The sequence below is a fragment of the Puma concolor genome, chromosome C1 (genome assembly GCF_028749965.1).
Source record: "Puma concolor isolate L17-30 chromosome C1, mPumCon1.1.hap2, whole genome shotgun sequence".
NCBI classification, from domain to species: domain Eukaryota; kingdom Metazoa; phylum Chordata; class Mammalia; order Carnivora; family Felidae; genus Puma; species Puma concolor.
The window spans coordinates 195257973-195283857 of record NC_141674.1 but is presented as its reverse complement, the minus strand read 5'-3'; the positions used below and the strand labels follow the sequence as shown (position 1 = coordinate 195283857).

Sequence of the window (25885 nt, the reverse complement as noted above, 5' to 3'; positions counted from 1 at the left end):
AGAAGGAAGAAAGATCTCAGATACTCAGCCTAACTTTACGTCTTAAGGAGCTGGAAAAAGAACAACAAATAAAACCCAAAACCAGCAAAAGACAGGAAATAATAAAGATTAGAGCAGAAATTAATCCTATCGAAACAAAACAAAACAAACAAAAAACAGTAGAACAGATCAAAGAAACCAGAAGCTGGTTCTTTGAAAGAATTAACAAAATTGATAAACCCCTAGCCAGTTTGATCAAAAAGAAAAAGGAAAGGACCCAAATAAATAAAATCAAGAGTGAAAGAGGAGAGATCACAACCAACACAGCAGAAATAAAAACAATAAGAAGAGAATATTATGAGCAATTATATGCCGATAATATGGTAAATCTGGAAGAAATGGACAAATTCCTAGAAACATATACCCTACCAAAACTGAAACAGGAAGAAAAAGAAAATTTGAACAGACCCATAACCAGTAAAGAAATCAAATTAGTAATCAAAAATCTGCCAAAAAACAAGAGTCCAGGGCCAGACGGCTTTCCAGGGGAATTCTACCAAACATTTAAGGAAGAGTTAACACCTATTCTCTTGAAGCTGTTCCAAAAAATAGAAATGGAAGGAAAACTTCCAAACTCTTTCTATGAAGCCTGCATTACCTTGATTTCAAAACCAGACAGAGACCCCACTAAAAAGGAGAACTATAGACCAATTTCCCTGATGAACATGGATGCAAAAATCCTCAACAAGATATTAGCCAACTGGTTCCAACAATACGTTAAAAAAATTATTCACCACGACCAAGTGGGATTTATACCTGGGATGCAGGGCTGGTTCAATATCTGCAAAACAATTAACGCGATTCATCACATCAGTAAGAGAAAGGACAAGAACCTTATGATCCTCTCAATAGATGCAGAGAAAGCATTTGACAAAGTACAGCATCCTTCCTTGATAAAAACCTTCAAGAAAGTCGGGATAGAAGGAGCATACCTCGAGATCATACAAGCCATATATGAATGACCCAGTGCTAATGTCATCCTCAATGGGCAAAAACTGAGAGCTTTCCCCCTAAGGTCAGGTACAAGACAGGGATGTCCACTCTCGCCACTGTTATTCAACATAGTATTGGAAGTCTTAGCCTCTGCAATCAGGCAACACAAAGAAATAAAAGGCATCCAAATTGGCCAGGAGGAGGTCAAACTTTCACTCTTCGCAGAACACATGATACTCTATATGGAAAACCCAAATATGCCACCAAAAAACTGCTAGAATTGATTCATGAATTCAGCAAAGTTGCAGGATATAAAATCAACGCACAGAAATCGGTTGCATTCCTATACACCAACAATGAAGTGACAGAAAGAGAAATCAGGGAATTGATCCCATCTACAGTTGCACAAAAAACCATAAAATACCTAGGAAGAAATCTAACCAATGAGGTGAAAAATCTATATGCTGAAAACTATAGAAAGCTTATGAAAGAAATTGAAGAAGATACAAAATAAAAAATGGAAAAGATTCCACACTCCTGCGTAGGAAGAACAAATATTATTAAAATGTTGATACTACCAAAGCAATCTACATATCCAATGCACTCCCTATCAAAATAACACCAGCATTCTTCACAGAGCTAGAACAAATAATCCTAAAATTTGTATGGAACCAGAAAAGACCCCAAATAGCCAAAGCAATCTTGAAAAAGAAAACCAAAGCAGGAGGCATCACAATCCCAGACTTCAAGCTATACTACAAAGCTGTAACCATCAAGACAGTATGGTACTGGCACAAGAACAGACACTCAGATCAATGGAACAGAATAGAGAACCCAGAAATGGACCCACAAACGTATGGCCAACTAATCTTTGACAAAGCAGGAAAGAATATCTAACGGAATAAAGGCAGTCTCTTCAGCAAGTGGTGCTGGGAAAACTGGACAGCAACATGCAGAAGAATGAACCTGGACCACTTTCTTACACCAGACACAAAAATAAACTCAAAATGGATGAAAGACCTCAATGTAAGACAGGAAGCCATCAAAATCCTCGAGGAGAAAGCAGGCAAAGACCTCTTTGATCTTGGCCGCAGCAACTTCTTACTCAACACATCTCCGGAGGCAAGGGAAACAAAAACAAAAATGAACTACTGGGACCTCATCAAAATAAAAAGCTTCTGCACAGTGAAGGAGAGAATCAGCAAAACTAAAAGGCAACCAGCAGAATGGGAGAAGATATTTGCAAATGACATATCAGATAAAGGGTTAGTATCCAAAATCTATAAAGAACTTATCAAACTCAGAACCCAAAAAACAAATAATCCAGTGAAGAAATGGGCAAAAGACATGAATAGACACTTCTCCAAAGAAGACATCCAGATGGCCAACTGACACATGAAAAAATGCTCAGCATCACACATCATCAGGGAAATACAAATCAAAACCACAATGAGATACCACCTTACACCTGTCAGAATGGCTAACATTAACAACTCAGGCACAACAGATGTTGGTGAGGATGCGGAGAAAGAGGATCTCTTTTGCACTGTTGGTGGGAATGCAAACTGATGCAGCCACTCTGGAAAACAGTATGGAGTTTCCTCAAAAAAAACTAAAAATAGAACTACCCTACAACCCAGCAATTGCACCACTAGGCATTTATCCATGGGATACAGGTGTGCTGTTTCAAAGAGACACATGCACCCCCATGTTCATAGCAGCACTATCAACAATAGCCAAAGTATGGAAAGAGCCCACATGTCCATCAATGGATGAATGGATAAAGAAGATGTGATACATATATACAATGGAGTATTACTCGGCAATCAAAAAGAATGAAATCTTGCCATTTGCCACTATGTGGATGGAACTGGAGGGTATTATGCTAAGTGAAATTAGTCAGAGAAAAACAAAAATCATATGACTTCACTCATATGAGGACTTTAAGAGACAAAACAGATGAACCTAAGGGAAGGGAAACAAAAATAAAAACAGGGAGGGGGACAAAACAGAAGAGATTCATAAATACAGAGAACAAACTGAGGGTTACTGGAGGGGTTGTGGGAGGGGGATGGGCTAAATGGGGAAGGGGCACTAAGGAATCTACTCCTGAAATCATTGTTGCACTATATGCCAACTAATTTGGATGTAAATTTTAAAAATTAAAAAAATAAAATTAAAAAAATAAAAAATAAATAAAATAACAAAAATTTTTAAATACAGAAAACTTAGGTTACTCTCACACTTGTTAACATAAAGAATTATACTCACACTTGTTACCATAAAGAAGTAGTGACATAGCTTTAGAATTTTTTTAATGTTTAATTTTGAGAGAGAGAGAGACAGAGTACTAGCAAGGAAAGGGCAGAGAGAGAGGGAGACACAGAATCCAAAGAAGGCTCCAGGCTCTGATTGTCAGCACAGAGCCTGGTGCAGGGCTTGAACTCATACCGTGATATCGTGACCTGAGCCAAAGTTGGATGCTTAACCGACTGAGCCCCCAGGTACCCCAAGTGATGTAGCTTTAGAATGTGGGGTTGGCTTAGAAAGTAAGAACCCTTAATATTTTCCATGTTATCAAAATATATGTATTCTAAAATTTATTATGTCGCACTGACCAAGGAGGTCTTTTATAATGGGGCAAAGCCAGATTTTAACTTGAAAGTATAATATAACAACAACCCAAACCACATATTTGTATGATATTTTTATGTTACAAAGTGCTTTCAATATATGATTTTTCTTATCATCAGAACATTTCTGTAAGGCAGACAGGTATTATCTTCATTTAATTTTTTAAAGAGTTTATTTTTTTATTTATTTCTTTTGAGAGAGAGAAAGAGAGCACATAGGCAGGGGAGGGGCAGAGACAGAGAAGAGAGAGAATCCAAAGTAGGCTTCATGCTGTCAGCCCAGAGCCCAACCTAGGGCTTGATCTCACAAACTGTGAGATCATGACCTGAGCTGAAATGAAGAGTCCAACGCTTAATCAACTGAGCCACCCAGGTGCCCCACCTTCATTGTAAAGATAGAAAACTTGAACAAATGAAGTTAAGTGACATTATAAAGACTTACAGAAAACTAGCTATAGAACTGAATCTGTCAGCCCATGATGGTTCTCTCCTGACAAGGAGACAGCATGGCGTGTGACATTAAAGCATAGACTCAAATAAATTAAATCTGCAAATGGCACCTCCATAAACAGGATGAGAAGGAAATTACCTCTGTGTGGCACAGAAGAGGAAGGCAAGAATGAACATAGCAGGAAAGTATATTTTTGAAAAAGTGTGTGGACCTCAGCGTACCTTATTCATCATGACACTAGTGGCATGTTGGGTAAATCATTCAGCAAAATGAGATAGATCAGCTTGACCTGTGTTGTTTCACTTAGAAACGCATTGCTCTGTAATATTTTCATGTCCTACATACATTTGTCTCCTCCACTAGAGTGGAAACTTCATGAAGTTCAGAGGCTAAGACATAATAAGGGTTCTTAAGCACTCTCTACCCAGAAGAAATTAATTGAATGTTTTGATTGGTTAATGGGCAACATATATATTGGTTACAGTGGAGCCTAATGGTCATGAACAGGGGTTCAAGTCCGTAGTTCTGTATCTTAAGCCACGTTCTGTCATGACTAGCTGTGCCACTCGTGGGCAAGTTACTCCACCTCGGTGAGTCACATTGCCATCTGTAATAAGGGTGACAGTGACACAACTTAACAGTAAGTTTGTAGTGAGGATTAAATTAAGTTAATGCTTGTAAATAAAAACCAACGGGATGCTGGGTACCTAACATACACTCAGTCAATGTTCCACTGCTGCAATATACTGAGGTTTCAAGTTCAGGGACGTGCTGGAGGTACATGCCAGTCTCCATCGATTTGAAGAAAGAATGTTGAGTTGGTTCTCAAAAACAAAGTTAGATGCCGAGGGAAAATTTTTACAATTCACCCAAAATGTATTTTTAAAACAAACTTTTAATTTATCCCACATGCCATTTGGAATGTAGCAACAGAACAAAGAACAAAAGGCACGGATGCTGTGTGTCTTACCAGCGATACAAATGATTACAAACACAATCAGCCTGCAGACACAAGCTAACAGGGAAAACCGTGTGACATGTCAAGCTTTACAGAGGAGTGAAGAAGACCTGAGATTTGGCTGGTCACAAAGGAGACATTCAAAAGAAGGAATATGTGCAATACTTTTTTGAGTAATTCTCCTTGTTCCTAGAAAGAAACAAATATGTCACAAATGTATTATCTTATCAAAGCCCAGCCCCTTATTTTCCAGTGTGTGTGTGTTCTTAGCTCACGTTTCAACGTACATCTTCAGACCCTAATTGCTCCCCTGCATCCCCCAAAGAAATGCAACGGTAGAAGTACCTTAAAATGAGAAAGAGAAAAACAGAATGCTCATATCTGAAAAGGGAAACGACACATACTGAATGATCTCTATCATACTTAGGGTGATATTTATGAGAGAAAACCAGAGCCAAGTGAGTGAAACGTTTTCTACACAAGAGCAGCAGAAAAATGAACAATCACAGAGCAATTTGTCGCACAACAATTTGGAAGAGAACTTGATGCCAACATAAGAGAATAAACTACTCCACTGACACTTCTTCTTTTGTGTCTTTAGGATTTATAGGATCAAATTCATGCAACCTGAAAATTTTTGTGAAATAACACTTTGAACCCTGAATTTTCAGTTCTGGGGCGCAAGCAGAGGAATGCCAGCCAAGCTTCTCTCACACAACCTGAGGGACCAGCTCTTTAAAGTCACAGATGTTGACTCAGAGAACATCCTCCGTTTCTCCTCTGCTTCCTTCAGGGTCTGGGTTGAATTCCAACCGCCTGGGAGACTCCGCCATTGGAATCTCATCTCCTCGCCTGGCGTTACCTTCCTTGGTCTCCTCGTGGATCAAGTGTGGCAGGCAGTCCTGCTCCGAGTTACTCCAGACATAGCCGGGTAACGTCATGTGGCTGTCGGGCTGGTGGCCGGCTGTCTTGGTGGCTTTGCCAGAGATGAGCACCATGCGAGCGCTGGCAGCCACCTGCGACTGGCTGCTGGTGCTGTGGGTCAAGGTGGTGAGCACGGAGCCGTATCGGTGGCCGCCGCATGGGGGCGTCCTTTTCCAGTCGATGGAGAGATTCCACCGGCCCCACAACTTCTTCACCTCGGACTGAACCTGTCACAGGAAATATTGTGCGTCAGAAACCATCAGGGAGCCTGAAGCCTTGTTAGACGGATATTTGCCCTTCAGTGATAGTAATCGCCGAGTTTCCACGGTGTGCCAGGGAATGATGTACATATTCTCCCTCAACCTCAGAAAACCTCTACATATTATTACTGGCTCCGAGAGAGGTAAAGGGTCCTGTCCAAGATCAGTATTTTAATATAAGCTGACATGCAGCCCATAGAAACATCTGACTTGTGGGAGAGGGAACAGAGGATTCTGGGTGGAAGGGGGGGGGTAAATAGTGCCAGCTGTGCCCGAGGAATGGCATGGAAGGTACTCAACTTGAAATGTAATACTGTGACTTTGCACAGGCATACTGAGGGAGGAAAAAATGGGAAAGAAGCCCGTACCACGAAAAACAGGCACTGCAAATGACTTCTTAATAGGGTGGGGCTCTTGCTCCCAATCTTGTGGTTGAGGTTTCAGTTCTCCTGCTATTACCATTTACCAGAAGAGAGCTTAGTTGGAATTTCCATGGAAAGCAGTGGAAACCTGGTAAGCTGATAACAGCATGGCTAATGCTCTCCAGCCAACCCCTCAATGAACTAAAAGTGTCCCGTCACCATCGTGTGGTTTTTAAAATATCAAAATATTCTCATGGACTTGTCCCAAGAAAACTTATTTTTTAGCTTCTTATAGGACTCGAAATTGAATGTAAGTTTATGTATTAACTGGAATATGAAATTCACTGTCCTTCCAAGTATCAATTTACATTCCAACGAGTTGCATGGTGTTTGGGTTTTTGTTTTTGTTTCTGATATCAGGGTTTGCAACTGAATTAACATTGAAAAGTGCTAGAAGAGGAAGACTTTAGCTTATTTCCATTCATTCTTGCTTTCTCAAAATAGTTTATGATCGAAATATCCCCTTTCTCCCTGCTCATTTTTTCCTGTCACTCCTGGGGATCCTGAAGAGATTCAGGCCACACTGTGATGGCCATTTACAAGCTGACTCGGACCTACACCTGTGGGGTGTCCGGGGCTCCATCAAACCTACCTCCCCGTTGCAGTAGCAGTAGATGATAGACACAAAGAAACCCTGGGGAACAAAACAGAACGTTAGCATGCTGACAGTTCATGACGATCACAGCACTGACGTGTCTTGTGTCAAAATATATAAATTGAAAAACTGGGTGGTGGTATGATTCCTTCAGAAAATTATATGAACTACTCTCTCCTGATGTTTCCAAATCTTTAAGTTTATGTTATATTTGTCTGAGATCCTTCCTTGGTGTCAGCTGAACCAAACAAGTAACTGAATAAAACACTGTAAGATCCATAAAGAATTGATTCCCATTTTATTAGCTTCATGTATGTTGTCACTCAAGGATCACAGAATAGCACCTGGTGAGTACTAGGTATTTATACATTGTGAATGCTGGAAACTACAGACATAGGCTATCATATGGCAAAAAGACAAAGAAACTTCTGTGTCACTCATTCAAAAGTATTTATTGAGCCTCTACAGTGCAAACTGCTCAGCATGCCAGGGGTGAACAATTTAATCAAGACAGACAGGGTCCCTCTTCCCTTAGAGCTTACATTCTAGAAGGAAATACAGATGGATAAAACATAAACACCTAGCCACGCTGGAAAATTGTAAGATAATAAGGGCTATGCAGACAAAATGTGAAAGAGAGGAATGGAGAAGGTATATTGAATGGGTAACTCAATGAAGAGCGCTTTGAAGAGATAGCATTTAAGCTGGTTTGAGCGACAAGAAGAAGCCAGGCCTTGTGAATATTGGGGATGCTGTGGGGAGAGCCCTCCAGACAAAGGCAACGGCAAGTATGAGCCCCTGAGATGGGAATGAGTTTGAGGAACAGAGAGTGTGGAAGCAGGAGCGTGACTCAAACTCAGTGGGTGACAGGGAGCACAGTGTGACGCGAGGTCACAGTCGGGCAGGATCCCTGCCACATAGGGCTGTGCACACCAGCAAATGGCATTTGGATGTTATTCTGAGTGCAATGGGAAAACTCTGGGTACTTCAGGTAGATGAGTGACACGATCAAATTTATTTTTAAGATCCTCCAGACTATATATGGAGACTAGATTTAAGGCGACCGGAGGTGGCAGCGAGCGAGTGCCCCAGAGGAAGGAGGTGTCCGCAGTAAGCCATGTAAGTGATGACAGTAATCATATTTTCAAATGAGATAAAACGGGTAGCAGCTACTTCTCCTTCTTTGTCTCCCTTTCCCTTTTTTGCCTCCTCCCTGCCTTGTTTTTCTTTGACTTTCGTTTATTTTCCATACACACATGCAGAAGTCCCTGCTCTGTACGTGTTCCATATTTTACAGCAATATGCTTTCTTGTCTCACCGCCCAGACTTGGTGAGAAGCAGCTCCTGCTGTGGGCAGAGGTTAAAAGCATAGGCTCCAGAGAATAACGCCCTTCCGTGGCCCCCTGGGAGACAGGTGCATGAAAGTCTGAGAGAGGAGCAGAGAAAAAAGTTGCGGGGGCGGGGGGGGGGGGGGTGGGTACCACAATGCAAGAGCCGGAGCTGTCTACCTGAAAGGAATTGAAGAAGAGCTCACAGTGCATCCGGACCTCCCAGCCCAGCCCAGCGAAGGAGTGGGGCAGGCACAGGAACACGATGTAGTGCACTCCAAAGACCAGCACCAGGACCAGGGTCGATTTGGCGAGTTTCCTGAAAGAAGCCTTTTTATTAACCAACTTAGAGTGCCGGTCCGTGGAGATGGCTTGCAAAAAAAACCAAGCTTAGGAGAGGCTGACTTTTTCCCCGTCTCTTTAGATCCCGTGGCTTCTGCTAGATATTTTTCCCCCTCCCTCCTCTTCCTGTCACATTTATACTAAATAGAAAAAACGGAACGATTAATTCAAGCTCGAGAGGGACTGAGAAAGGCATAAGGGAAATAGTACTTTTTTTAAAAGCTAAATTTTTTATACTAAATCAAATTGTTTATTCTTACTTCCCATGATTATTATCCCTTAATTCTCTCTAATCTCATTTCCACTCTCCTGGATTAACAGATCCTGTTTTCATAAAGCTATGAAATGCCCTTTGTTGCTGCCCTAAATTTACTGTAACTTCTATGTTTGAGACTTAAACAAGTATTACTTCCATCCATGTTAATTATCTTTACTTTCCACAGACCACATTTTGATTTGTTTTGTTCATTTTAAAATTAACTACTCCCAGGGCACGTGGGTAGCTCAATCACTTAAGTGTCCAACTCTTAATTTCCGTTTATGTCATGACCTCACAGCTCAGCTCAAGAGCTCACTCCCTGCCTCAGATTCTATCTCCCTCTCCACCCCTCTCCTGCTTGTGCTCAGTCTCTCTCTCTCTCTTAAATATAAATAAACACTAAATTTTTTTTAATTAAAATAAAATTAACTGCTCCCTAGTTTCTTCATCAGTTGGATCTCCATTAATCATTTCATATTTTCTTATAAGCTGCATATGGCCAATGTTTTTTGCTGTCTGTAAATATTCTACAAATTATCTACAGTTCTAGGTTGTGTGCCTTTATTTGGCAAGCTAAGCAATTTGACTTTATTTCCCTTAACTACTTTTTTCATATATATTTTCTTGTGTATCTGGAGGAACCCCAGGTTTCCAGTATGTTGGTTGACTCTAAAATGGCCCCCAGTGATTCCCCACCTAATATTTACATTCTTGTTAATCCCCTTCCTTTGAGTATAGACAGAAACCTAGGACTTGTTTCTAATTGACAGACTACAGGCAAAATGATGGGATGTCACTTCTGTGATTACATTTCATAAGATTGTAACTTTCATCTTAATAGCAAAGCCTCTCCCTTGTTTGGTCCAATGAAGCAAGCAACCATGTTGTGAGCTAGTCTACTGAGTGGCCCATGTGGCAAGGTGGGGTGGCATCAGCGAACAGCCAAGAAAAAACTGAATTCTGTCAATAATCTCATAAACTTGGAAGCAGATTCTTCCCCAGTCCAACCTTAAGATAAGCCTGTAGCCCTGATTGACATCTCAGTTGACCCTTATAAAAGATCCTGAGGGAGGAGGTCCATGTAAACCATGCTCAGATTTCTGACCTACCGAAACGTTAAAATAGCAAGTTTTTTTTTTTTTTGTTTTAAGCCACTTATGTTTGTGGTAATTCATTTGCACAGTAGATAACTAGTACACCCCAGCACATCATTTTCTGGTGTTTGGCTTTGGGGTTTTGGGGGAGAGGGGGTTCTTTTGTACTTTTTATCCAAGAATCTGCCAAATCTGGCTTCTTCTTTCTTTTTTTTTAATTTTTTTTTTAACATTTATTTATTTTTGAGACAGGGAGAGACAGCATGAACGGGGGAGGGTCGGAGAGAGAGGGAGACACAGAATCTGAAACAGGCTCCAGGCTCTGAGCTGTCAGCACAGAGCCCGACGCGGGGCTCGAACTCACGGACTGCGAGATCATGACCTGAGCCAAAGTCAGATGCTTAACTGACTGAGCTACCCAGGTGCCCCTGGCTTCTTTCTTATTCCTCAAATATTCCCTTATTTGGAAATCATTTATGCCCCAGTAATCTCAAACAATTGTAACCTTCTCCCTTTCTTACTGGTCTTTCCTCCAGCTACTTTTCTTTCTCCCTCCCTCCCTTCCTTCTTTCTTTCCTTCCTTCATTCCTTCCTTCCTTCTTTATTTGTTTACTTATGTATATAATTACCTAGTTTCCTTCTTAGAAATAAACAGTGTGGATAAGCAGAGATCACAATGGACTAAAACTAAACAGAACTGGATTCAGATTCCAGATTTGCCATTAACTTCCTAAGTGACTGGGATTCGGTTTTCTTTCCTCTAAAATGAGTTACAGAGCCCAGAAGTTTATAAGAGCTATAATAGTCTAAGGCTTTCATAGGGATCATCTTCCAGACACATCCACTTTCCTATCATAACCATCTTATCAGTTCCTGCAGGACCTGGGTGTCCCACAAAATCATATTCAAAAGCCTAACTTAGACATTTAGAGTTGCATATGTGTCCCATCTCATTCTCCTCTGCCTCTTGTATCTCTCAGTAGTGCCTAGACCATCTGCTCCTCTTGTCTCAGAGCCATCTGCTCTGCCTCAGGCTCACAGTTTCCCCAGTGGCCTATGGGCTTTCCCCTGTGCTGTTCTAGCCCCACACTTCATACTTTGACTCATCTACAGTCTACTTAGTTTGAAAATTCTACCTTAAGTCTGTTTCATTCAAGGCAGCATCCATGGTAAGACCATGGATTTCTCTGACCTAACTAAACCTTTCAACTTTCAGAGGCTCCTTGGGATATGCCTGTCCTCCTGAACCCTGACAAGTGACTATCCTTTTCCATCACTGCATAAATGAGCAAGACACTGTGAGTAACTTCATGACATCGGAATTCAGTCTAATCAGATAAAGGGGGACAGCACTAACTACATTTGTAGAACTTTACAAGTCTTGTTTAACATGACCCTGAAAAGGAAATTGCATTTACTCTTTTAAGATGATTGAATAGGGGCACCTGGGTGGCTGAATCCATTGAGTGTCCAACTTCGGCTCAGGTCATGATCTCACAGCTCGTGAGTTTGAGCCCTGCGTGGGGCTCTGTGCTGACAGCTCAAAGCCTGGAGCCTGCTTCAGATTCTATGTCTCTCTCTCCCTCTGCCCCTCTCCTGCTCACTCTCTCTCTCTCTCTCAAAATAAATAAACATTAAGTTAAAAAAATATTTTTAAGATGAATGGATAAATCCCCCTGGAGATATTCTCAAACTCAAGCTAACTTTGATTGTTCCTATTGTGTGTGACTAGGAGCCATAAACTAGGTTAAAACAGGAAAGAAAAAGAAGAAAGAAAGAAAGAGAAAGAAAGAAAGAAAGAAAGAAAGAAAGAAAGAAAGAAAGAAAGAAAGAAAGAAAGAAAGAAAGAAAGGAGAGGAGAGGAGAAGGGAGGCGAAGGGAGGGGAAGGGAAGGGAAGGGAAGGGAAGGGAAGGGAAGGGAAGGGAAGGGAAGGGGGAGGAAAGAAGTGCAACACATTGTGAAATGAGCACAAATATAAAATTTTAGGGACAGTTTGGTTCAAAGCAGAGCAAGAAACAGTTGTCAAAGACTGCAATTTAGTGGGAATCCTGCTAGCTCAGCCATCTGTTTTTTCTCTTTTTCTATGACTAGGCTCTTTTACAACTCTGTAGAGGTAAAAGTTAATTTGTAGCAAACATGATAATTGAATTTATTTTCTATTGCTATGTAACATATTATCACAAGTTTAGTGACATAAACAATATCCATTTATTCACTCTCAGTTTCTATATGCCTCACGTCCAGGCATGATGTACATAGATCTTCTGCTCAGGGTGTCACAAGGCCAAAATCAAGGTGTCAGCCACCAGGATTGTGTTTTCATCTGGACCTCAGGGCTCTTCTCCAAGTTCATGCATACTGCTAGCAGATCTCAGCTCCTTGAAGTTGTAGGACTGGGAGCTGGCTATTGGCCAGGGATCATTCGGTTCCTACAGGCTGCCCTCAGACTGTCCTCAGGTCCTAGCCATATGCCTTCACAACACGTGGGATTACTTCTTCAAAGCCAGCAGGAGGATCTCTCTCCAGGCTGTCACTCACAGGAGTCACTACCCCATCACTTTTGCCTTGTAATGTAACCTAAGCAAGGGAGAAACTGTCCTATCACAGGTCTTGCTCAAGAAGGGGTATGGAGGATGATTATAGAGGCATGTACACCAGGGGGAAGGTAATCTTGGTGGAGCAGGGGAGGGGGTGGGGAAGGTGAAGTATGTATCTTAGAAATTGGCCTACCGTAGTAGTGCAAATAATTCCTGTCCACAGAAATGTAAATTGTGCCCAGTGGAACGTCACTAATTTTAGCCCTGTTGATATTAACAAGTTTTACTAATTTGCATCCATTTGTAAATTCATTTCAGCCTTCATGATTCCCTTTTAAGCATGTGTAATGTCTTACCAGTTCCTTCATTAATGACTTAAGTAAGATCTTTGAAGTGTGTTCATTTATATTTGTATAAAAGTTATGATTACATCCTCTTTGAAAATTTATCCTCCAGTGCCAGGGGTAAGTTGAAGCAGGGGCATGTACCAGGCCGATGGATACATGGGTCATCTGTTCGCTTATAAAGATGGATTTTTGCACTCGCATCAAATCCTTCAGCAATCCTGGGCACTGATTTGTTCGGCGTCCATCTGGTCACTCACGCACACTGTACATCTTCGCAGCCCGGCTCTCTGAAAAGGCACAGCTGCCTAGTGAGATGATCAGGGACGCACCAACTGAACGTGGCCTTCTGGCTTGCTGAAAACACGGTGGCGGCTCTGCCTCCAAGGGCAAAGCCATGAGAGGAATGTAAAGGAATCGAAGGGTCTGTGGGACTCAGTGTCCTATTTAGAAAATAGATACTCAATTCTTGCAACAGCTCTCTCCCCAGGTGAAAAGTGTTGGAAGATCTCTACTTTCCTTGTCGGAGTCAACTTAGCTTTTTGAAAAAAACTACTATTTCCCTGAAGCCTTTTTCGATCCCTCTTGAGCTTGAATTAATCTTCTCCTTTTATCTATACACCTAACACTTTGTAAGTGCATCTCTACTGGGTACTGTCCTCACTTTGTTTAATTAAATCTCTCTCTCTCTCTCTCTCTCTCTCTCTCTCTCTCTCTCTCTCTCACCACTCACTTAAATTTTTTTGCACACAGAAACCATGTCTTCTTATACTTTGAATTCTTGTGTGGCACAAAAAGGGCACTCAGTCAATGAAGCTGTTGCCTACGACGCCCCTGTTACATACTATACTGGCTGCCTCCTTTTATTCTGCCAACCATGTAAGAGCCGTTATCATCCCATAGCCTGATGAGGACAGAGGCTCGGAAAAGCAAAGTATTCGCCTAAAGTCAGACAATGACTACAGGATTCAGCCTTAAAATCTGCCCTCTTTACTATCATACTGCATAATAGACATTGGTTGAATTTATTCCAAAAATAATAAACAATAAATACGATTTTTGTCTAACATTGAATGGAAAGTCAAATTAGCCAAAACATTCCAATGTTCTTGTCCATTCAATCTTGCATTTCTCATAGCTCATGTTCTTCCACTTCTGGCAATCTTTTCTTACTTTGCAAGGGGATTGAGTTCTAATTTAAAACAAAAAATGCAGGGGTGCCTGGGTTGCTCAGTCAGTTAAGCATCTGACTTCAACTCAGGTCATGATCTCACAGTTTGTGAGTTTGAGCCTTGCTTCAGGCTCTGCACTGACAGCTCAGAGCCTGGAGCCCGCTTCAGATTCTGTGTCTCCCTCTCTCTCTGCCCCTCCCCTGCTCATGCTCGCTCTCTCTCTCTCTCTCTCTCCCTCCTTCCCTCCCTCCCTCCCTCCCTCTCTCTCGAAATTAAATAAACATTTAATTTTTTTTTTAAAAAAGCAAAAAATGCATCAGCCTTGCTGTTAAATCTGATATATTATTTAATTTTCTACACACCAGTCTTGTTTTAAAATAACTGATGTGGTAAATAAAAAGAAAGACAGAGCCTTTCCTCACCACATTTTGAACTTTAGACACTAGTAAGAATACGAAGGGTGTTTCCGTTATTAAAAAAAAAATGTATGTGGCTGGAAAATACTTTCCCTGACTACCTGACATTAGTCTAGACTCTGTTCAAATTAATCACTTCAAACTTAAAACACTTCTGGGCCCCAGATTATTTAAAAATTTGTTCTGAATTCTGAATACATTATTTTAATCCTTGATGAATTTTTCTCTTCCATTGTTTTGAGAACTACTCTCCCATGCATGAACTCAAAATATTGTCTATTCAAACTATGTTTTAAGATAATTCACCCCTTGTTCTCTCCAGAATTTTTTCTCAAGTCTCTTTGGTAACTTTTAACTGAGAGTTCAAGTTCACATCATTTAGAACTATAAAAATAAGGAGGTTTTATTCAGAACTAGAGAAATAAGCAGCTTTCAAAAACCTTTGTACTTTTCCACTTTATGGAGAAAATTGAAGAGCTATTTACATTTTCCACTGTTCTGTCATCCCCTGGCCTTTGTCTTCATCAGTGGGATGTGACAGGAGACAGGCTATATTAGTATGGCAAAGGTCCTTCACTGTAAACTCTTAGGCACAATTTATATTATAATAATACTGCTTGCAGCACATTAAAAATAATTGGAGCCTGCAGCTACTGGTTTGTTCAGTGTGTGTCTTATCCCAGACTCCAGTCTACACCCATCATCTTTTCTGCCTGACAGTGAAAGTTGCCTACACAGTAGAGGGAAATAATTCAACAAAGGGCTTCGAGAACAGTTGTGACACTGAACCAAAATACTGACTATGGTTTCTTCCTTTCTGTGTCTCAGACAGCACTTCCTAACAATCCAAGACAGAAAGAAGTGGTTATTACTTTGGGATTATAAAGATCAATCCACATCCACCTGACCACTGGATGTGTGCACAATTGGATAGAGGCTGTTATTATTCGGGACTCCCAAAATTGTCATTGGGAAAAGTGGGAATACCCTTAAGATAGCTTGATAATGATCATAAACATTCAATTTGCCCTTTTCTTCATGAAAGACTGAATAATGTGTCTTGCTCAGTGTATTTGAACGTTCTTAAAAATTTATATTTGGTAGGGGCCAGTTTGATGGACAGATTGGAAACAATACAGCAAACCCACCTTCTTGATATTTTCAGTTATGACATATTATTTTAAGAACACAGAGGGGCCCCTGGGTGGCTCAGTCGGTTAGATATCCGACTTCAGCTCAGGTCATGATCTCACGGCTGGTGGGTTCGAGCCCTGTGTTGGGCTTTGTGCTGACAGCTCAGACCCTGGAGCCTGCTTCAGATTCTATCTCCTTCTCTCTCTGCCCTTCCCCCACTTGCTCTCTCTGTCTCTCTCAAAAATAAATAAACATTAAAAAAAAAAAAGAACACAGATAAAATTGTCTGCTAAGATCATCAACAAGAGATTTTCTGGGTAGTCACATTGTTTATGGGAAAATCCCAATCTGCTAAGAACAGATAAAAAAAAATTATACTTAATACTTAAAATGTAAGCACATTAGGAAGGTTCTGGATTACTTAGATTTTCCTAAAATATATCTATGCATTTCTGATAAATGGCATAACTAAACCAAGTGAAAATTCATATTCACAAATTTATCTCTCAGAGACATTTCAGATCAATCAATACCTGTTCTTTACTCTAAATAGTAACCAAAATATTTCCTCTGGTAGATGCCTGTCCTGGAATTACCTGTATTGCTTTTTTGTGTCATGCCCAACTGCATTGGTCTCCCAGATTTTGGTAGCCAGAACTCTAACCGTATTCAGAAACAGAATAAAATTGAGCTGAAAGAGAAGGTAATATTACAAAGAATTATTAACTTAGCCATCAAGATGTTTATAAAAAGTTATACAAATTGAACTTCTTTGTATTCAAAAACCATAAATTACCCACTCCATATATGTGAAAGAGGGACTCTGAGATAAGATACTGGACAGCTAGTGATTCTTGAGTTGCCCTCATGAAAACACAGAGATAAAAAGTTGCAACAGCACTGGAAACTAAAAATGCCAGAGGATGATCTGCCAGAATCCATAGGGAATTTCCAAACCCAAGTTCAGATGAAGTCCTGTGGCAGACTGGCAGAATAAAGGATAATAGTTATACAAATGTAACTACCTGCCCTTTTTGAAATGAGTTCCCAGCTTCTGTATAAAGTTGTTATACAGTTGTTATACAGTTCTGTATAGAGTTGTTTGGGGGATGCTGTCCTTCTTATGACATATGAAAAGTACTGAGTGAAGTATATACGTTTAAAAAAAAACAAATGATGTGGGGCATGGATGAAATAGATAAAAGGGATTAAGAGCACACTTATCTTGATGAGCACTGAGTAATGTACATAATTGTTAAACTATTAAGTTGTACGCCTAAAACTAACACTGTATGTCATGTACACTTCAATTAAAACAATATTTTAAAAACACTTCTCAGGCACACACAAAACAAGATGCTGTCTAAGAATAGGTCCCCACTGGAGGCAGTTAGATTGAATTTGAAATATTACAGGTGTGAGAACCCCAGAGACAATCAAGTTCTGGTTTTAAAAATGTTGGGGAGGTGCTGGTAGGATAAGCCCTTTTATGTCTGAGGGCCACAAGAATCAGAAAAGAGATCCAAAATGAAGAAAAAGAAAAGATCTCCAGGTCTAGGGTCATAGGGAAGTAGAGGCCTGAGGCCCTGGAGATGCCTGCAGTCCAGAAAGTGTCACTACTTAGGAATAACGGTAATGTGGGTTGCCAAGAGTGGGCTTGTGTTAGCGGCAGATGAACAGCAGGAAGAGAGGACTGATCAAGTTCTGGATCTTGGAAAATAAAACTTGCCGAGTTTTCAACCATTTCTGGAATTCGAAGAATTTGGGTTGTGGGGTGATTCATGTGCCCCTCTCCTGGGTCCAGCTGATCGTCTCCATCAGCCCTCAGCCCCCTGCCACCTTCTTTGCCATCCTACCTACTGACTATGCTCTCACCTCTCACTGATTTCACACTTCGTACAAGAACTAGGGGCTGAGACTTGAGCCCCATACCCTGGAGGAAGGACACAGGTGCACTGTGAGCTGGTGGAAGAATAAGGATTTTTCAGGCCAGTAACAACTGCCATTTATTGAACACCTGAGTTTAAATGCTCACAGGAATATGGGACAAGCATAGGTCCCTTTATTATGGATGAAGAAACTTCAGCCCAAAGAGATCAATTGATTTGACCTAAGCTACCCAGCTATCAGGGGAATCTGACCCAGGTCTGTGTGAATTCTTAACCACTATCTTATACCTTCTCTTCAGGAGGATAAAAAAAAATGCAAAACATGAGAGCTGAGGACCTCCATTCATCCTCACCCACCGCAACACCTGGCTCCAGACGTAAAATCATTTTCTCTTTTTTTTTTTAATGTTTGTTTATTTTTGAGACAGAGAGAGAGAGAGAGAGAGCATGCATGAGCAGGGGAGGGGTAAAGAGAGGGGGACAGAGACTCCCAAGCAGGCTCTGTGCTGACAGCAGCAAGCCTGATGAGGGGCTCCAACTCCAGAACAGTGAGATCATGACCTGGGCCAAAGTCAGATGCTCAACCGACTGAGCCACGCCGGTGCCTAAGACACAAAATCTTTTTCAATAAGAGGGTGAGAGCTGCTCACAGATGTCACATGAGTGCTACTTTGTGAACAGTCACTCATGTCAGGCCTCATTAATTCTACTCTCCCTATGACTTCAGCCCCAGGCGATACAGTGCAGCTGGGAGTCAAACTGGTGAGAAGCGATGATGTGTAATTACCCTTAAAGGACGAAGTGGTAGGAACTAAAGCTGGCATAGCTATGGAAGCAATGCCAACTGGGGACTATCACTTGTCATTTCCCATTCCTGGAAAAGGAAAAATTGTAGATGGCTTCAGGCAGGCCAACCTTAAACTCCATCCATATTAAAAAGCTCACGACCAGGAATTGGCCAGCGGACCACACTAAATAAATACTGAAAACTCCCAAGAATTTGACTACAGAAAATACACACATCCAATACATCAGTTTAATAACTAAGACGATGCATTTAAGGACAAGGAAGTGGATTATGGAAAGAATTAAGAAAAACTAAGATTGAGTAAAATGTGCTGCCTTAAAAGATCAGCTAACGAAATATGCCGATACCTGCGACAATAGTTGGGTGACATTCCAAATAATTACTGTGAATAATTTAGGAAAGTATAGAATAAAGGGTAATTAGAAACTAAGTTATTGACCACTTAAGTGTATTACGCAAAGTGACTCAGTCTTCACAGGAGATAGGCATATTATTGCCCCATTTTACAGATGAGGAACCTGAGTAACAGTTTACACAAATTATTCCCAGTCACACAGCCAGCACGTGACAGAGGCCTCCTGAGGCCCTTGCCGCCTGGACGCAATAGCATGCACTCAACCACTGCACCGTACTGTCCGTAAAATAGAGTTGAGTTACCGCAGATTGAGATGGAGACAGAAACTTAAAGAGCAGGGTGGATTAAGAAAAGATTGTAAAGAATCTAAACTATAATCAAGTTTGGGGAGCCTGGATGGCTCCGTCGGTTAAGCATCTGACTTCTGCTCAGGTCATGATCTTACGTTTCATGAGCTCGAGCCCCAAGTCAGCCTCTGTGCTGACGGCTCAGAGCCTGGAGCCTGTTTCGGATTCTGTGTGTGTGTGTGTCTCTCTCTCTCTCAGTCCCTCCCCCACTCATCCCTGACTGTGTGTGCATGTGTGTGTGTGTGTGTGTGTGTGTGTGTGTGTGTGTGTCTCAAAAAATAAATAAACATTAAAAAAAGTTTTAAATAAATTAATTAATTAAATAAAATAAGATATAATCAAGTCTTAAAATCAGTATTCGAAACAGCAAACAGCAGATCTAACAAAGCAGGAGAACACATCCAGCAATGTGGAAGACCACTGAAGATGCTTCCCACACCGGAGGTAAAGAACAGAGAGAACCACCCACACAATGAGGGGAGAGGTGCCTGTGTGGATGACAGGGAATTGCAAGTTATCTTGCAGATTTATTTCTCCTTCTGCAGAAAAGATAATGATAAATTGAACAAACCAATAAAAATATAAGAGGGAGAAGTCCCTGCGCCAAAGGAAGATCTGAGCCTGTAGACAGAAAAATGACGTTATACGCGGGGCAAATGGAATGATAAAAGAACGAGACCAAGAAGAAGCGTCCTGGTGAGATTCTTCAATTTTATTTTAGAAGATGAAGACACGATTCTAAGAGAAAATTAGAGAGTCCTCGCATCTCTCATGTGAACCTCTTGTAAAATTTTGCTTAAAGGTCTACTTCAGGCAAAGCACAGATAAAACAAAGAAAAAAACCAAAACCGAGAAGGTGAATAAAATGACCCCCTCGTCAGCATTAAAACCAGTCACATATAGAATCAATTTTATGCAAATGTGGTTTTTAAATAATGCAAATGTAAACATTAGATTCTCTCTCAATTAAAAATTTAAAGATGGATTCAAAGTGAAGCACAGATGAATTAAAACAAAGAACTCAAAACTTCAGCCTGGAAACCTCTGGCCCCGCAGGCTATCTCTGAGACTTTGTTCCCAGAGCCCTCTTGGCCGGGATCCTTCTCTCACTCCCTCTGCCCCCCCTCCCTCACGAGGGTAGCTCATTTTCCTAGGCTTCAGGCTGAATGTCAGCTTTCCTCGGAAGCTGTTCCAACCTCACCCCAGCACTTGTCACGTTTAAATGTTTGCCTCACCCACTCTGCTTAAGCTTCAGGAGGAACTGGTGTATGTCGCCCCACCGTATCACCGCCATTGCCTCACCCAGCACCCGCAATGTTCTCGGTGTTTAATCGGGACTTGTTAAATGAGTGAATGAATAATTGCGTGAGATATGCCCTCTCCAAGCCCTAGTTATATTCTGGGAAATCAGCATATCCCCCTTTCATGTAGAGTGTTCACTTCTATGTGTCTATCATAAAAGACATGCTCAGAGAAAGAAGTCAGAATTTATGTATAGGAAAGCCCACTGTTGTAAAACCTCTATAAACCCATCTCTGGGCCCCTGCAATTTTCATCTCTGCCTTTGGACACATGCGGGGGAGGGGTGCTTCCTCCTGGTCCCGATTGTCCCTGCCAGGGGGCGCTGCTCAACTGACGTGCACTTCCGTTCTCCCCTTCACTCTCTCCAGCCCTGAAGGAGACAAACCTGAGTATTTAATGAGCAAATGTGGGAAGAATATGGACTTTGTTTGACCTGGCCCATCCTTCTTTGCCTTGGGAGCTCGCCAGGAGCACACTTGTCCTGCAGCATCTCCAGGGTTAGGAGTCTGCCCCTTAGCCTCCTGTGTGAATGTAGATCCTCCTGTCTCCGGGGGCGGTGGCCCCCTTGGTCAGGATGGATTACATCCGCCAACTAAATCTTTACCACTTCTTCCAGACCATGCTGCCCTGCGTGCCCTCTTCTTCCTTCCATCGATGTTCTGGAAGGCCCAGCACCAAAACAACGCTCCGTCTCTGCTGTCGACCAGGAAGTATTCCTCTCAGAGTTTGATGTTATACAGAAGAATTTTTTCTTAATCATCCTCAAATCAACAGCGTGTTGCAGGTGAATAACAAATTGTTATATTGGCAGATGTTTATTTTCAGAACAAAAAAAATGAATGTTTTCTAATGTTTTCTGATGTTCTCTTAAACATGGTTTTAACACTTGTGAATAAAACAAAGCCAACAACAGTGCTATAATTTTAGATTGTGTGATTCCAAAATACAGTGGTTCATCCTAAATTTATACTAAAGTCTCTAAAATTCGATTCTCTCGATATGACTTCTTCAAGTTAGAACCTATAAATGCTTATTCTCTATAAACTCCTATGTTCTCTTAAATTCAGTTTGCTTTATATATAGCTTAGAACTTCTGATCACATTTACTCCCAGATTTTACTCCCAGATACACAAAATTCCAATTAATAGAATCTCTGCTATTCCAGTATCCAAAGCCAGAATTAAGTGAGGGATCCAACCTATATTTAAAATTCTTGGCAAATAATTTCTGAGAGCGTATATGGAGCATATCTAATTACATAAAACCCTGCCACATGCAATGCAAGTTTGAAAAACAAATATTTTCTCCAAAGTTAATATGTAAAAACTATAAATATTGCCTTAAAAATTGAAAGACCTTTTTCCCATAAATTCAAGAAACAATCTTGACACGTTTTGGAGTGCAAGTGACAAGAACATGGTCAAAACCGTGCTTAGTCTTATTTTGTCACACTGTCTGTGACCTTTATCTGTGTGGACTCTAGTTACCTTCTCTGGAAATGAAAAGGTTACAGGAAATGCAGAGGTTCTGAAATTACACAGCACTTTGCTTGGTGCTCTCATTTCACTTCTTCCCTCTTACCAGTTCCCCGGGGCATCTACTTCGCACACAGTTTTATTTTTTCAACAAATATTTATTGAGTGGCCACTCTGCACCAGGAAACCTGCTAGGCACTAGAAATATAGAATTTTAGGGAAAATATGGTTCTTGATCACATAATCCTTGCAGCTTAGAGGGCAAGATGGACGCTCAACAATTAGGAGCTTCATACATTGTGATGATCTTGAGAAGGAAAAAAACCTCACCTTGCTCTGTGGGTTATGACAGGTGTGACCTAATTTAGACTGGAGGCATCAAGGAGGCCACAATGAAGAAGTGGCATTTAAAGTGAGGAACGGAAGAAAGCACATCCCCACCTTCCAGGGGTACAGAGCAGAATGTGGGAAAGCCCTGAGGAGGCAGAGGTGGACAAGTTCAAGGATCTGAAAGGAAAACAATGTGGCTGAGGTACTGCATGTAAATGGTGCAGGCACTAGTGACCGGAGGCTTCTCTAGACTATCAGCAACATTAGATTTTATTATACGTGCAAGGAGTTCATTGGGTAGAGACAGTGGGCCTGAAGTTAGAATCCCCACTTACTAGCCACTTACTCCATCACTTACTAGCTGTGTGACCTCGGGCAGTTTCCTCTTCTGGAAGATTAGATAAATCTATGTAAATAAAGCACTTAAAACAGTGCCCACTGCAAGGTAAGCACTGGGCAGTGTTTGCTGTTATTTGTCATGCTTCCCAGCTTCAGGACACTGAGGAGCTGAGAGGAGGGAGCCTTATCGCTCAGAACACGAGGACAAGGTTCAGGCACACCTCTTTCCTTACAGACTGGTTCTACAGTGAAATGAGAGGATCTTAAAGGGAACTGTGATAACTGAATTGTAATACTAAAACAAAATGGTCGCTCAAAGAACACAAAGCTTCTCTTGAATCTTCTCTGATTCATGAGAAAAAATGGGTGTTGTGATATTGGAAAAACATTTAAGAATTCTTGCTTTGGAGCTGTCATAATTTTAGTTCGAGAATATGAAAGTGGCTTCCCCCTAAGTTTTCTTCAAAATGCATTGAGTGTACCATCATTTCTAGCTCTCTTTCCCCAATGGGGAATCTTCTAAGAACCTCCATAATCACCTAACTTTACTGTTTTACTTTTCAGTTTAGAAACCTCAGCAAATAAACTTCTCATCCATGTTGACAATGTAACTAAGATCTGCAAACAAACAAACACAAAAACACAAAGCTTTGGCTAAAAAATCAATGGTTTTGGGGGTGCCTGGGTGGCTCAGTTGGTTAAGCATCCCACTTTGTCCCAGTCAGTTAAGCGTTCCCAGATCAGGTCATGATCTCACAGTTTGTGAGTTGGAGCCCCTGGTCAGGCTCTGTGCTGACAGCCTGGAGCCTGCTTTGGATTCTGCATCTCCCTCTGTCTCTGCCCCTCCCCTGCTTGTGCGCTCTCTCTCTCTTTCTCTCTCTAAAATGTAAATAAACATTTAAAAAATTTTAAATCAACGGTTTCAATGGAAGACGTCCTATGATTTACTTTTCTCCACTGTCCTCTGCTTCAGTTATTAATTTTGCGAGGATCTCTTAGACTTTTCACAGGTCTTTTCTTTCCAGCAAATGAAAACTCACACTTGATGTTCTTAAACTCACCTACATTTTCATATAATGTTTAATTATATCTTATTTCACAATTCTAGTACAAAGCACTGAAGACACTAAAAGTAAGAAGACCCCTTAAAAAGAGGATGGTAAGTGATGGATGAGCGAACCCAGTAGAGGAGGAACTAGGAGGAAAGAAAATGAAAGGTGGGGAAGCACAGATGAGGATAGAGTATTAGAGGATAAAAGGGAAATCAGAGTGGTAAACACCAGACCTTACTTCATAAAGTGAACTTGTATCTTTAACTTCATTCATGTTCCCCCAGGGATATAGTTTATCACCAAATGGTTTGATGGGGTGGTTTATCCCCAGACTAAGAAAGCAGCCCTTCATTAAAATTAAAATTAAATGATAAGAGTTTATAAATGTAAGTCGTTCATTCATTTACCCACAGTCCGTTTATAGCTTCTCCTATGACATAGAATCTGTTCTACTTTGCTAATATGCTGTTTTCTCAAGGATACAAACCGGCTTCTCTAAAAGTGTTCTACATTTTATTTCCCCCATAAGCACTTACACCAATGGGCTTTTGAAATGAAGAGTCCTTTTCAATCTTTTCTATTTTTCTTTCTGCATTTTTCCTATGAGATAAACAAGCTTTTCTCTGAGTCTGGATAAATACTACAAAACCTCAGTCCCATTAATAGCTGTCCCTCTGTATCCAGTGTGGCAACATAATGACAAACTGGGTGATGCATTGAGCTACAGAAAACAAAATGAGAAAAGTAAGAAACTGGAGAACAAAGAAAGACAAAAAAAAGAAAATCATTAAGAATTAGACTCCTACATTACTTTCAAATGATTTCACAGTTAATATGGGAACATAAGTCATTGTATTAAGATGTTTATAATCTTGAATTAACACAAGAAACATGAGATGGTATAATTTCTTCACCAAACCACAGAGAAGCGATAAAGCCTTCAAGGAAAGTCAAGAGTAAACATTTTGGTGAGTTTTGTCAGACACAAAGAAGTGTAACTTTGTTTTCTTTCACAACACAGATATAATACACCCGTGAAATATTATAGGCAGATAAGGTCCATGCAATACACATTGCCTACTCCAGTCTTTTTCTATTACATATCAGACAGGATTCTGTGGAATATGTCTCCACATAGCATCCTCTTAACTACTGGAAGACATTATGCCAAGGAAGAGGTTTAGTCAATGCTTTATAATGAAGCGTCCTATCATTTTTCTTTCTCCCAGTAATTCCTCTGTTCTCCCACTATTTGTCCTCTCCTCCTGACCTACTTACTACCAGGTGATCAGAACAGTAAAGTGGAGCTATAATATAACAGATGTAAAGAAAGAAGAGTTTTAGGACCTTCCAACTCCTTGAACATGTAAATGGTCACAGATATCTTGAAGCCCTGGAATTTAACCATGTGCTAGCTGATTAAAGCAAGGTCTGTGCTTTCTGCATAGATCTCAGCATCAGCCACAAGTACTGGTATGATCCTAGCCCAGACTCTCCCAACAGCTATTGCTATAATGTGCGAGTCTCCTAAACCTTTGTAGAAGAAAGAGACAGACACACTCTCTCTCAGTTTTAGCAGCAACTTAATTATGCATCCTATTCCTTTCTTTCTACTACACAGGCTTTTTACACTCACCCCGATAGCTGCTAAGATTGGAGCTTGATAAATCCACTTGATGTTTCCAGCACTAAGTTCCCAGCATCTGAGATATGAAAAGAATTTTCATGAATAAATTGACAAGCAAATAGGCAGTGAGAACCAAGTAGCATTTTAAGTTTTACTGAACATTCCTGTCCCAAGCTTTTTTTTTAATGTTTATTTATTTTTGAGAGGGAGAGACAGAATGCAAGCAGGGGAGGGGCAGAGAGAGAGAGGGAGACACAAATCTGAAGCAGGCTCCAGGCTCTGAGTTATCAGCATAGAGCCTGATGTGGGGCTTGAACTCACCAACTGTGAGATCATGAGCTGAGCCAAAGTTGGATGTTTAACCAACTGAGCCACCCAGGCGCACCCCCCTCCCCCCCGTCCCAAGCTTTTGATTGAAAGATAAGTAGACACACACACACACATCTCATTAAATACCCAAACTAGTGAAAAAATGTGTAATGGGTCTTGGTTTCCATACGATGAACTGTGGAGCATTA

The 25885-nt window shown here is 40.9% G+C and overlaps 1 protein-coding gene across 3 annotated transcripts in view; it reads right to left on the bottom strand.

Moving 5' to 3' along the window:
* Positions 1-4933: 4933 nt before the first annotated feature.
* PTH2R (parathyroid hormone 2 receptor) overlaps positions 4934-25885 on the bottom strand; it is a 136526-nt gene continuing 115574 nt past the window's right edge. For all 3 annotated transcript variants that reach the window (XM_086719486.1, XM_086719485.1, XM_086719484.1), the window contains 5 exons: positions 25377-25443; positions 16439-16533; positions 8724-8862; positions 7213-7254; positions 4934-6165 (listed from right to left, as the gene is read on the bottom strand). In XM_086719486.1, coding sequence (XP_086575612.1) covers positions 5770-6165; positions 7213-7254; positions 8724-8862; positions 16439-16533; positions 25377-25443 — 739 coding nt within the window. In that variant the 3' untranslated portion in view covers positions 4934-5769. The remainder of the gene's footprint in view (positions 6166-7212; positions 7255-8723; positions 8863-16438; positions 16534-25376; positions 25444-25885) is intronic.